Consider the following 14,103-nt stretch of genomic DNA (forward strand, 5'->3'; position numbering starts at 1 on the left):
AACGCCTAAACATTTTAATTTATTGAGACAAACTTCATAATAATATCGTTTAACGTTTATAAATGATAATAAAAGTTAGAGAAATGATATTTGTACAAAGTATCACTTCTCTAAGATAAAATATGCCCATAGTAGATTAAAAAAAAAAACATAGAGAGACTCCATGCTCAAAACAATGTAAATATATCTTTGACATTATTGTTAACCTGTTAACCAGTTGATTCATGTCTGAAACAGAAATTGTAAACATTTATTTCTCTCTTTCATATTTTTTATTAGAAGGATTAAAGCATACTAAACCAATTAAGCATGTTATTATGAGTTAAAAAAGTAATTGAAACGGAACCGAAATTGATCGTATTTCACTGCGTGGAAGGAGCGAAATTGAGAAGCTGCTTGGAACGAAGCCACGGCTTCACCACCACAACGGATTCGAATATTCTGGAATCTCCACCGTCGCCACCCTGCGTGGCCGATATCTTCATGTAGTACTTGATCCCAGACACCACTTGTTGTTGCGCCTCCACCACTTCCACGAACGTGACTTGCTCCTCCTCCTTCTGCGCCTGCCTCAGCATCCGGTTATGCTCCTCCACCGAGAACCGCCCTAGATCCTGCACCTTCTTGTTCGCCTTCACGTCAGGGATCTTCGACCTTCCCCCGACCAATCCCCCGTACGACGCCGTACACGCGATGCACGCCGAGATCGTCAGGATCGCCAGTATCACCGCCGGTGACCTTATCAACGCCGCCATCGATCGCTCAATTATGCCGAACCTGTTAGAATTAATTTAGAACGATGATGGAGTTGCGTATACGGTGTCGTTTATATAAAGGGGGAAAGAGGTGTTTGGATACGCATGAAAAACTAACCGAGAGACGGTGAATGGTGGGGAAACGAAAACCGCGTGCGTGTCGCGATTGGGACGCGAGTTTTGGATGCAAACGAGATTGCTTTTTCATTTTTGTTTGTTTAAGGTTGTTGCCGTAAACGGGTCTAGTCACGATCGAGTTGGCTTGGTGTGGTTACCACAAACTGACACATTGGCTAGCACTAATCTCAGAGGCTTCCACGTATACTACATGCAGTTTGCATAACTGTCCCGCCACTATACACGGATTAATTTATAATTTTTTTTTTCAGTTTAATTCTATTGTTTTTAAGATGGTGTTTGCTTCAGTTACACTTTAATGCATTAGATTTGTTGTTGAGAGCTAGATAAATATTAGTAATGCATAACACTTATTTCATGTTTAATTTTATTCCAATATAAATCGTTCCTGGAACTAGAATTGAAAGAACCAGTAGTTAGAGCATCTAAGTGTATATTTGTAACCTACATTCCTTTGGGTTCAATTCCACATTATATCTCGTATGGTGCCGTAAATATGACTTTGAGATAAGATTAAAGTGTTAATTTTTGCTGTCCTAATGAGGTCAATTGGCACTCATCTAAGTGTGGATCGACGATTAGGAGGGTACAAATTTTAAAAATAATTATGAGATAGAATAAATAATTAATAATTATTATAATAGAATAAGTAGATGACTTTCTTCGTGTATATATAGACTCCGCTCAAGCTTTTTGTGGTGGTATTTTTCGTGTCTCTTCTCGTATCTTTTGTGTTTCATCAAATGGTTGAGCTATAAACTATCAAATATAAAAGTAAAATTTTGTATGCCATTTGTATTCTGCCTCACTCTTGTGATGAATGATTGCTTTATAATAAAGGTCATATTAATACGAAAGAAATAAATTAGGTGAAATTTAATACGAAAGAGATAAACCAGGTGAAAAAAGGAGTAATATTTGTAGTTTTTGCTACTTGTAACTGGTAATTCTAGCCTAATTATTAATACTACTCATGATTAATTTATTATGACGATTGTTAATTCTGACTGAAAAAGGCTATAGAGACGTGGCTATGTTCAACGAATACTCAGCCCAATTCCAAGGGGGGTACACGAGCCCCATATTCCTGAGCCATGGGGATGACTGCTGAGGAAGAATGACAAAAGGCAATTACTACCATAATTAAAACTACCTCAGTTGCTTTTATTACAAAGATGTATTTTCTTCTTTCTTGGTACACAAGTTTTATGTAGAATGTATCACAAAGACAACTGTTTATGTGAAAGTGTATGAACATAAATGACTACATTTGGTAAATGTTTATATCTCGTGGAGATAAAAAGAAGAAGTAAAAATCATGCAATAAAATGTATTAATATATAGTTATGGATCACAAGAATTAAGGCTAAAATAGGTTTTCAAAGATTGAACAAAATTTAATTTTAGTCGCTGTAATTTTAAACCGATCAGTTTGATCTTTATGTTAAAAAAAAAGAAGATAAATTTAGTCTATTTTTAGTTTCTCAACAATCGAAGCCTAAGGATTAAATTTATCTATTTTTAAACTTATAAGATCAAATTGATTGATTTTAAAATTACTGGGACCAAAAGTAGAATGAATTGAATATGCAAAACGTCATTATAGAGCCTCATTGCAAACAAGTTGTTGACTCCTATTTATCCTTATCGCCCGATATTCAAAGGTAAGACAGATTATTCACAGATGTACATATGAACTTAAAGATATGATATACTCTAAGCGCAAAGAGTTCCCAAGCATTCTATATTCCATCAAACAAGCCTTTGCTATAAATGATGAGAAGGCAGTCCTCGAAGCTCATCGGAATAAGGTAGCCACTACTTCCAAAAGCAGTTTTGAAGGAACGGGTTATGAGGTTGAAGAAAGAATGCATTGCAGAAACTTGAAAATGTGAGGAAAGTCAAATCTCATGGTGGAAGATCGATCATAGAAAAAATTCGACAAGAATTTGAGCACAACGGCATCGTTGCTAGAAATCCCTCGAGAACTTGTTTATTGCTTTTCTAAACGGCCAAATTTATTATGTTTCGGAGGCTATGTGTTATTAAATTGTTTACTCAAATTCTATGTAGATTAACACTTGACTCAAAATGGAAAACTTGAAACTAATATACTGTTCATCCCTTCTTTTCTTTTTTTGGAGGATACTGTATGCTTCCAAGAACTCCTCTCATAACAGATTTTATTTTTGAGATCTTAATAAATTTTTTGATAAATTTATCCGTATCATACTTTTTAAATTTTTTAATCTAATAGCAAATCTCATTTTTAGATCTAAAATCTTTTTTTAAATCTCACAAAAGACTTACCTTCTAATATTTATTTATAATTTATTTTAAAATGATTAATTATATATATATTTTTTATTTTGAAACGGAAATACAAAATCTATTCTTACTTAAATTATTTATTTATCTATATAATTTCTCTTCTTTCTTCTTTCTTTACCCCTCTTTTTCCTTTCCCACCCACTCCACTCCGTTCCGCCCTCTTCCGGTCCAGGTTTCTCGTGATGGGCCCATGGCTGCACGAGCCTTCGATTTGGCCATGGAACCGTTGTTGGCCACCACGCGTCTACCATCATGCTGTAATTATTTTATTATTATTTATCTTGTTTTAAAATTATATTATTATGTATTCGGTTCTGGACTTTATACTGCAGTTGATTTCTTCCTCTTCTTCCTTTTTTCTTTTTCTTCCTGTCTTTCCTCAAGAATTAGTTAGGAAGAGATACAATAAAAATTAATTTTTTATTTTAAAAACATATAGGATAAATATATGATACGTAGCTACGAGGTTAGGGTTTGTCGTGTCCAGCGTAGTTGATTGCACTGCAATTTCTGAAAATTCTTGATACCAAATCCTTTGTTCGGAAAACAAATAACATAAACTAAACTATAATTGAAATCTCAATGATTCAGGGAACAAGGACACATTTAAAATTGCCAAAACTTGCTTTACTTCAGTTCTTATTAGCCATCAGTATACATAGCTTGAACAACTGAAAACCAAGACCATATGCATTCTTCATATGAAAATCACACAAGATACGAACAAAGCTATTTATGTTACCAAGACTTAAAACTGGAATATCGTACTATTAGGGTACTAGTATGCAGAGACGACCACATACAGAGCAAAGCTATTTATGTTACCAAGACTTACGACACAACAATTGGAATATCGTACTATGCAGAGACGACCACAGACAGAGATATCTCTCAAATTTAAATTTAAGCTTTGCTGTCAATAGTCATTGGCACCGGCTCCTGCTTTGCTGTTGCTGTTCTTGCTTGTTCTAGTTTATTCATTTTTGCAAATATGCTGCCGTAAAACTGTGCGTCCTTCTTGTTGTGTTCTCTCACCTTCTGCTTCAAAATTTTGTACTCCATCTTCACATCCCTGGTAATATCCATCCAACAGTGGTTAATACAAACAAAGAAATTCCATATATCAGTGTTGTCTCTTTGGAAATAAAGTATATATATTCAAGTTGATCACACTTGAGAACAAAAGCATACCTGTTGTTTGGCTCAATCTCAAGGGCTTTCTTAATATCCATCTCAGCTAGATCTAAGTCCACAAGATGAAGATATGCCTGTGCCCTCCGATAGAGTGCTTTTACATTTCTACTATCAAGCTCTAAAACCTGCGTGATAAAACAAAAGTCGGATGTCAACAATTTTCACTGTATTCCCTTTTTTTGAATTCAAAAAAAGGTTAAAATATGTTTTCATTCCTATAAATGTGTCATTTTTTACTCAAAGTCAGAACCCCACCCCCAAATTTGAAATCCCTAACCCCCAAACCAGAAATCTCCAATCATGGCGACGCCGGAGGCTTTGCCGCACTCGTCCGGCTCGACCCCGGCACGTGCGGTGCTATTCTGATGCCAAACGAGGTGAGGGTGAAGGGTAGCACGAGGGTTTTGATGTGGGCGCTTAGGTGTTTGGGTTGAGGTGGGCTATGGTGGTGGAGTTTTGATGGTGACGAGGGCGCGCGGTGTTTGGTCGGAGGTGGTGGGCCTTGGGTTTGCGGAAAGTTCGGGGCCGCAGGTTGTTGGCTGGATTCGGTGCTAGGTGTGGTTGTGCTGATCTTGACGACGTAGTGGTGGTACGCCGCAGATGTTGTCGGCGCTGGCTAGGTGGTGCACCGGAGTTGTTGGTGGATAAGGACGCGGAGATTTGGGTCAGATTGACGCGGTGGTGTTGGTGGTCCGGCGAGGCTAGGGTTTAGGAAGAGGGTAAGTGAGGTGGCGGGAGGGAGAAGAAGAAGAAGAATGAGAAGATTTAAGAGAGAGAAAGGGGTTTCCAGCGAAGAAGTGGAAAGAAAAAGGAGAGCAAGAGCTTTAACAGGTGTCAATGATGGGTCAGCTTACCTGTACAATCAGCACACACATAGGCTTGGAGTTAATGGAACTTAATTCCAAGCTAAAAAAATGACATGTTTATAAAATATGAGGAGAAAAATAAATCAAAAGATTTGCAGAAACAAAACTTAAGTTTTTCATATTTATAAAAACTGAACATATTTTAGCCTTCAGCTAAGGCAAAAAGAAGAAACAAATTTAGGCTGAATCGGACAAAGTACCTTTGTGCACATCTTCTCTGCCTGTTTGTAGTCCTTTAGCTTCAACTTACAGGCTGCATTGTTGAGATTGCATGTGATTTTCAATGCCTTAGTTTGCTGTTTCTCCTCATCACTAAAGGAGGAATCATACTCGACAAACTTTATGGCCTGTTACCAAGATAAAAAGAACAGCTATTGTTAGTTCATTCTTATCACAACATGACCGTCAGTAACCAAGTAACGTAAATAAGATCTTTTGGAATTTATAGGAATACCTTTTCATATCTCTTTGAAGCCCTTTCATATTTGCCAACCTTAAAAAAGGCATTCCCTTCTTCCTTTTTCTTCCCAGCTGCCTCAATCTTCTCTTGTGTATTCAGATCCCACGATTCCTTTTCCTGCATCCCCATTTTCAGTAATTAGTTTTACATTTCAAATTAGTTCAAAATTTAAACCAAAAAAATAAGAAGACGAGAACATGATAATTCTCTCACTTCTCTCACCTTTACAAAGGAAAGCAGCTCAACTTCGTAGTACACAGTGGAATTAGGAGGAACATTAGCCAATTCCTGAGAGGACCCAGATGGACCAAAAGCATATTCAGGCTGTATGATCAGCAATGCAATTTCCCCTTTCTTCATGTTCTTCACAGCTTGGTCAAGTCCATCAATTACTTGCTCTACATGGTCGATCAAACATACGACTTAATAACTAGTAATAGAAAAAAGAAGACTTATGATGAAGTTAAGATGATTGTTTAAGGTACCTTCATCAATTTTGAACTCAAATGGCTGTTCATCAACGTAGCCCTTCTTAACGAAAACAGTTCCATCTTGCAACTTGCCAATCAGTTTCACTGAAACAAAGGAAATAATGAAACTCTTCAGCATCCCATCCAATAGATACAAAACATTTAAATGAAGAAAGGAAGAGAAGGGTTTGAAAAGATTGTATTAAAACTGTACCTTGAACTACAGCTCCATCATTTGGTCGTTCATATCCCTCCCCTTCCTTCAAAGTCTTCTTGAGAACCTTTCTATCCTTGGTAATGTCAGACACGGTCTTCCACGAGACCAACTCAAGATCCAATTGAAGATAAGCATTTGGAGGTACGGCACCTTCATCTCCTAAGGCTGGTCTTCCACTCTCACCAAATGCATCTGCAAAACTTTGAACGTCAATAAACTTGCACAAGCAAAACGTGTAGACATAAATATTGCTGATAACAACAGTCTTACTCACATTGTGGCTTCACATTCAAGAGAACTTTCTCTCCCTTCTTCATTGTTTTCACAGCCTTGGCCAAAGCAGGACAGAAATACCCTGCATGAAGAAAAGAAAAAAAGAAGAAAGTCATATTATTGTTACTTGCAATGAGAATACAGTTACATGGTAAGGACAAAATTCAAATTTTGGAAGCATGAGACTGACCCTCTTCCACAGTGAACTCCACCCCATCAGATTTTGAAATGACTGTCCCGTCTTCAAGCCTAGCTTCAAACTTAACTGTAGAAAAGAGAGAAAGAAGGAAACTTTAAACAATACTGAAAGTGTTGCTAAACAGATGATTCTCAAAGACAATAAAGGATAGAGTTTCGTACCAAACACTTCATCCAGGTCCTTAGGATTGTCCCATTTCTCCCCTTCAGTAATAATGTTCTTCAAAATTCCCCCATCCTTGCATATGTCCTTCACACTTGTCCAAGACAGCAACTCCACATCAAACTGCAGAGTTGCATTTGGGGGAATAGTGGGAGGAGACCCAGACTCTCCATAAGCCAATTCCGGGGGTATTGTGAAAAGGGCATTCTCACCTTTCTTCATGGTTTTGATACCTTCATCCCATCCCTTTATCACTTGCCCTGCATTAATCAAGTCACAAAACATTGAATACTATAGTTATTCATTCATTCATTATTAATCACTTAAGTTTAATTTTCATGTCCAGTATAAGGATAAATTAAATGACTTTCATCCTGATTACATTTATGATTTATTATGTATGTACATATAACATCAATTAGATAATTGATGTACATACAGACAATACCAGTAACAAAATTTCAACTTAGTACTTCATGAATTACTCAAACCTCCCATAACTAAATTGATCCTAATCAATTTTTCACTTTTCAGCAAAGAATTTTATATTGTCCATTAATTGAAATCCTCTCTATATAAAATCAATAATCCACCTCTAAAAAAAAAAGAAAGAAAAAAGTGAATCATGAATGAATGAATGTGTACCTTGGCCTAGCTTGAACTTGAAGGGGGTGCCCCTATCGCGGCTAGAATCAAATTTGGTTCCATCAAGCAAGGTTCCAGTATAATGCACTTCAACTTGGTCTCCACTGTCAGGGGTGTCCCAACCTTCACCTTCCTTGAGCAATTTCTTCTTCAGCCCCATTTTCCCAATCTCCTTCTCCTCCCCAACCTTCAGGATCGGACTCTCAAACTCTTCCTCCTCAGGCATTTCCATGTTGCCAGCACTTGGGAACTCGAAATCCTCGCCCATGGCTTCTCAACAAGCGAACAAACGTGTATGAAAGAGGTGAGTGCTTAGAACTCAGAAACCACACGATCAGAGGAAATAAACTTTTATATTTCTGACACGATCAGAGGAAACGGTTTATGGTTATTATGTATATATAGGTAGGAGTGGACGAGGAGAGTGTGTCTAGAGAGTTCTATAATCCAAAGTTGTCAAGATGGTTCCAGAATTATCATGTTCCTTCCATTTATTTTTTACTATGATTGTGGTTATGATGACTAGGGGTGCCTCTTTATATGTTTTAAATAAAGAGAGATTTAGAAATTAACTAAAAAGTAAGAGAATAATTATTAAAAATAAAATTATCTAAAAAATTGTGTATATTAAATGGAATAATTTTTATTATTAATAATTATAAATTATAGAATATACAGCCTAAGTTCCAACATTTAGAAACAAACTTTTTCAAATCTAACGATCCGACAGTGAAGCGATTGTTCGTTATTTTACGGATGGGAATCTAACTGAAAGTTGAACAGTTTTTTCCTTTATTTTATTTTTATTAATTTGATTTGGATATCAAAATCTATTTAGATTTAAATTCTATTTTTTCACCTGGGAAGATGTAAGTCACATGGTATTATTTTAGTTTGATTAATATTTTCTAGTTAAGTCTTTATTATATAGTTGTGTTAAATATGTGTTGTGTATTGTAGTTGTGTAAAATATCAAATAAGTTTTGTTTTTTTAGCAAGAATACCTATTGTGTAGTCTAAAAAATAACTAATTTTTCCTGCACTTAAGGCATGCACTTATCATGTTTATGTTTTGACTTAAACATATTTTTTATTTCAGTAAGTTTGCATTTTTTAATTTTTATTTCTGTTTTTTTGTTTATTTGTATTGTTTATAAGTTTAGATTTTTTTAATTTTTATCTTTGTAACTTGTTTTGTTCTTTTTAGTTCGGGTAAGTTTTGATTTTTTAATTTTAATTATTTTAAGATTGTAATTTATTTTTATGATAAGTGCAGACTTAAAAGGGACCAAAACTCAAAAGATGTAAACTTATAGGGATAAAATAAACAATAAAAAACTTAGAAGGATCAAAATTAAAAAATATAAATTTACGTGGACCAAAAACTTTTGTAATTTTTAATTATGGATGTGTTGCTATATGCCTACATGTATGTTTTGCAGCAAAGAACATATTTGTATTTTGTTCCAAAATTACCTTCTCTCGAAAACACAATTGCGTGAAACAATCGTATTTGCATTGCACACGTTAGGGTAAAAAAAAAAAAGCCAACAGAAATAAGATTTTATTATAAATTGTCTATTTTGACTTCACAAATGAGAAAAATTATGCTAGCGTCTCCTAGCAGTGGTGTAAGAATTCTCAAATGAGAAAAATGCAATAATGAACGTTAATTTGAAAATCAATGGTTCATGTTATAATAAGACTTAAATATATTTTGAATTTCTTATAAATCAATAAATTTTGTTTTGAATCTTTTTGATAAAAAAATTTGTGTTGAGTCTCTAATAAAAAATATATATTTTTAATTCTTGTTATTTTATCTTAAACCTTTTAATATAATATTTTGTATTAGTTTCTTTGAAAAATATTTGATAAAAACTAATAATAAAATTAATGATCCGTATATTTTATGAATAAAAATAAAAAATAGATATATTAGAAGAAATAAAAACTTTTTTTTTTATTAGAGACTTAATACAATAATTTTTTAATAAGAATTCAAAATAAAATTTGTTAATTTATCATAAATCCATAATATATTTGTTAATTTATCATAAATCCATAATATATTTTAGTTTATAATTAATTTGGAATTTTGTCACATATATATTTTATTTTATTTCAGATCCCACCATTACTTTTTTAATAAACAGTTATTATTGTATTGTTATCCTGTAAAGTGCACTCCCTTACTTTAGAGAAGCTAAATCCAGGTTGAAAAATACGACCCAACCGTTTAAAGGTGATTAACGAGTTAACTTGCCAAAATTTGGTAACTTGATCCTTTAGAGTGGTCCATACTTAGTTGAAATTAAAATCTGGCCATTTTGTTTCTTCAATGCCAAATCCCTCCTCTCCTTGCTGATAATTGAGTATATTGATCATGTTCGTATTGCAGTTACCAGAGCCCAAACAATCAATCAGTGGTTCGAGTCACCACAGTAACTAGAAGATGGGTAGATGTTGCTGTTAGCTCTTTAGGTAGTTTCAGTTGTTTGTTTTTATATTTGTGGCTGAATGTTTGTTTCTTTCTCAATGTCAAAGGTATAGTTGTAGCTTCTAATTTATCATAATATTAAGAAGCATATATGATAATTCTCTTGACTCTTTCCTTGCTGTCACTTCTGATTCTAAACTTTGGCATAGATATCTAATGATTTACCTCTACATGCATCTATAATATAAACTGAACTTTTATGGCTATGCTAGCTAATCCCTTATATTATATGGAGTTTGGGACCATTTTTTTGTGACAATGTAATTGTTAAATTGATTAATAAATAATGACCAATTTTTTATATCCATTTAATAGAAACAGACCTGTTTCAGTTGCTGCATTTTGTATGTATTGGATAAAAATTCATGTATAACAAAATTGGCATAGAAATAACTACAGTTGGCAAGGTCATATTGTAATGTGATAGAACTGGAGCAGAAATAGCTGAATAGTGCTGCATTGTCACTGAAATTCTACTACTGATATCAGAGGGCTACGGTTGCAGAGAAACTTGTAGAAACTCTTTTCCTCACTTCCTCTTCAGAGAACAGAAAAGAAATTACAATATATCTAGGCAAGTTGAGAGGCCTGGTTCTCCCATACTGTCCTTACTCCTCACCATAGCTTTCCATGTTTGCTACCTGTTCAGTGGGTAGTTACATGAGATCATACCTGTCACACTACCTAGGTGGGATTAAATTAATGTTACCTCTCTTTTCTTTCTCAAATACAGCTTAAACTTAGGATGCCTGACATAATATATAACTAAAATGGTGTCTCCAAGCAAGTGTGCCTGCATTGCACACAATGTCTGCATTGCCCACAATAAACAAGGAAGGATAAGCCGTAAATTGATGAATATATATATAAATGTATCCTGATGCCAGAGGCTCCTCACATGGTGGATGTATGGTGGAGGGTAATTGTATGTAGCCTTCTTCCACAAAAATTGTTGAATATATGTGAAAAAAATAATAGTTTTAGGGTTATCCTTTTCTATATTGTCATTTAGCATGCTGCTTTATTTCTGTCCATTAATGCATTTTCATCAATTAAGAAGACTGCAGTTATTAGAAAAGATAATATATTTTATCTTCAGGAATTGGTCCAAGGATTTGACCAAGAGACTGCTGCAGTAGTAATGGCCAGACTTGCATCTCTTAAAATGGAGACAGAGGTATATCTCAAGATGTGTTATTTTTTGTTATTCTCTATTGTTTCGTTCAATACATTTTGCCATTGCTGGATTTATTTGCTCAAGTGGCTAAAATTTTTTTCTTTGCTCAACTGGGCGATTCTTGGGAGTTTCGTGAAAACATGGTTGGGTTGACGCCTTCGATATTGGTGGTTCTGGTGAACTTTTCACTTGTTTAATCTTGTTAGACCAAGTAATTTTAGAGCGGGAATACATGTTATTTGTTATCTCATCTAAGGTTTTAGTTTTAATTTCTTCATTTGGGTTTATTTAATAGTTTAAGTAAATGACTTTTATGATTTAACTGTGAACTTCATTCCCATCTTATTTAGCTATGCCCATAGCTTTTCCCTTTGTTCAAGGGTAGCTTATTTCAATTTGATATTCTTTTGCTAATAAATAACATGCTGCAATATAGTTGTCATTATGCAAAATTGTTTCTAAGGGAACTTTCAGACTTATACATCCGTTGTTTGATCAGGAAGCATTTGATGCCACACGATGGTTGGACCGTTTACTCATTCACCTTTGCTCTAAATTTGGTGACTACCGCAAGGATGATCAGTCTTCTTTTACTTTAACCCCATCATTTTCTTTATTCCCCCAATTTATGTTCAATATGGGAAGATCACAGTTTGTACAGGTACCATTTCCTGTAATTTTCGTTATGTATTACTATTGCTTTTCAAACCTAATTTAAATTTGTGGTGTTTTGGTGGTGAAATATATTGGCAGGTTTTTAATAACAGTCCAGATGAGACTGCATACTTCCGCATGTTGTTAAACAGGGAAAATATAAGTAAAGCTGCTGTCATGATTCAGCCATTCTCTAATAGCATATTCATTAGATGCACTGCCTTCACCAGCGCTATTAGATGTGGCCTCAATTTCTGCGGGCTGGATTTTGTTGCTTGATTCATATTTTAGTGTGGTTATTTTTCATGGAATGTCAATAGCTCAATGGTGCAACATGGGATACCATAACCAGCCAGAACACCAGGCATGTACACAATGCTCATAGATGTCCTACTAAACAAGTTGTTGTCACATGTGAATTCTGCTCTCAAAATGATCGATGATTAATTAGTCTGTGTATCACATTTATGTATAGTCTTCTAATTGGGAGCATTAATAGTTTTCTGCCACTTTATGATGAAAATTATTTTATGCAGAGCCTTCTTTTATAAGTAAGGTCAAGTTTTACATTTATCATTGGCCCATGTTCTGGTTTTGCTAATGGCTTTAATATATGGCACAGGCTTTTGCACAACTATTACAAGCACTTCAGGATGATGCCCAAATCATAATTAGAGACCATTTCCCAGTTCCTAGATTGGTAGTATGTGATTAACATGGTTCTCAAGTAAGTACATGTATTACATTGTTTCCTTTTCCTGAAATTTATTAGTATTGTGAGTGTTGCTGATGTATGAAATACCACTTTCATAATGTATGAGCAGAAAATTGTTTCATTAATCCATTTTGCTTGGTAGGTTTAGATTTTTCTTGATGAGAACCTTAGTTGGGCTTCACTGATGTTGAACAGGGTAGATTTTTATTGGCAAAGCTGAATCCCTCAGCAACATACAATAACGCACTTGAGATGGCTGCTGGTTCAGATGTAATCTTCACTGACGACGTGAGCCTTCAAGTTTTCTTTGAGCATCTGCAGATAGTAGTGGCTGACAGTTAAGGGTTTGGACAATGCACCAATGACAAGTTCTACGTTTTGCTGTTCCATTTAGTTATTTTCTTTTATTTGCTCTTAAAGGAGAGCTGGTCGTAGCCCATGTCAATTGAGGAATAAAGAAAGTTGTGAAATGTTATTCTTTAGGGTTATGGTCGGATTTTGTTCATGGAGAAATAAAGGCATCGAAAGTATATTGAGTTTGGGTGTTGCGGAAAGAAGGATAATGAAATGTAAGTTGAGAGCTACGTCTGTGACAGCAACAAAGCAAATGAGGGTAGTTTGATCACACTTGTTTTATATAGATAGATGGTTTAGTTGTCCCTAGGTTGCAGAGTAATTAAAGTCATTTTGTGATGTTGGAGTTCGATACGAATTACAATATTTGCAATTCTGTATATGAAGTTAGCGTTACTCTCGGTGCGGTGAAGTGAATGCTTTTTTTTTTCACAGTCAACAGCCGGCCTCAAAATGTGATCTCCTTTATATGAAGGATTGCTTACTGATTGCTGTGCAATTAAGTCATTTTTGGGTTAAACCATTCAACGGTGAAAAACCAAAAGTTTGATTTTAAGTGGTTTAGGGGATCTTAAGCTGACAAAACCCCCTTCGATTAGCGTATTACACTCTTCTAAAACGTTCTTTTTAGTTTTTGGTTGTCATATGGATGGGGTGAAATTCAATGTTGTTCTATTACTGCATGTGTTATAATTAATTCAATTTTTCAACTTTTAAGAGTTGTGTTTTATTCATAATAATTTATAACTATCTTTTCTCTATCATTTTCTATTAAATCATTATTAGTTACATCTCATTTTTTTCTCTTCTCATAATTTCATTCCCTATTTTAAATTTTGTTGTCAAATAGTACAGATAACATTTAATGGCATTTGGATTTACCATGACGACATTGTAGAACCTATTCAGTAAGGAGAGCGATAAATTTCTTACCAAGAGTATGGACATCAGTTTCTGTACCAATTAAGAAGTTATGCATTCTAAGTCAAGTGC

The 14,103-nt window shown here is 34.6% G+C and overlaps 2 protein-coding genes and 1 pseudogene across 3 annotated transcripts; 1 reads left to right on the forward strand and 2 right to left on the reverse strand.

Annotated features, from left to right (window-relative positions):
• Nucleotides 1-167: 167 nt before the first annotated feature.
• LOC100809340 (cysteine proteinase inhibitor 4) lies at nucleotides 168-1,102 on the reverse strand. The gene has a single exon (XM_003524865.5). It carries the CDS (start codon nucleotides 753-755, stop codon nucleotides 363-365), a length of 393 nt encoding a protein of 130 aa, XP_003524913.1. The 5' UTR covers nucleotides 756-1,102; the 3' UTR covers nucleotides 168-362.
• A 2,734-nt stretch (nucleotides 1,103-3,836) lies between these two features.
• On the reverse strand, nucleotides 3,837-8,209 carry LOC100810243 (70 kDa peptidyl-prolyl isomerase). Of its 2 annotated transcripts, XM_003524867.4 has the most exons (11): nucleotides 7,711-8,209; nucleotides 7,065-7,325; nucleotides 6,895-6,969; nucleotides 6,706-6,786; nucleotides 6,429-6,623; nucleotides 6,230-6,319; nucleotides 5,967-6,142; nucleotides 5,739-5,861; nucleotides 5,485-5,631; nucleotides 4,416-4,543; nucleotides 3,837-4,296 (listed from the first exon to the last, which is right to left on the reverse strand). In XM_003524867.4, exons 1-11 carry the CDS (start codon nucleotides 7,976-7,978, stop codon nucleotides 4,128-4,130), a joined length of 1,713 nt encoding a protein of 570 aa, XP_003524915.1. In that variant the 5' UTR covers nucleotides 7,979-8,209; the 3' UTR covers nucleotides 3,837-4,127. The 2 variants fall into 2 exon arrangements, with proteins under 2 accessions (XP_003524915.1, XP_040871459.1); XM_041015525.1 differs by lacking the exons at nucleotides 3,837-4,296; nucleotides 4,416-4,543 and adding an exon at nucleotides 4,674-5,272.
• A 2,881-nt stretch (nucleotides 8,210-11,090) lies between these two features.
• On the forward strand, nucleotides 11,091-13,774 carry LOC100790596 (protein transport protein SEC23-like; annotated as a pseudogene).
• The last annotated feature ends 329 nt before the right edge of the window (nucleotides 13,775-14,103 follow it).

The sequence above is a fragment of the Glycine max genome, chromosome 5 (genome assembly GCF_000004515.6).
Source record: "Glycine max cultivar Williams 82 chromosome 5, Glycine_max_v4.0, whole genome shotgun sequence".
NCBI classification, from domain to species: domain Eukaryota; kingdom Viridiplantae; phylum Streptophyta; class Magnoliopsida; order Fabales; family Fabaceae; genus Glycine; species Glycine max.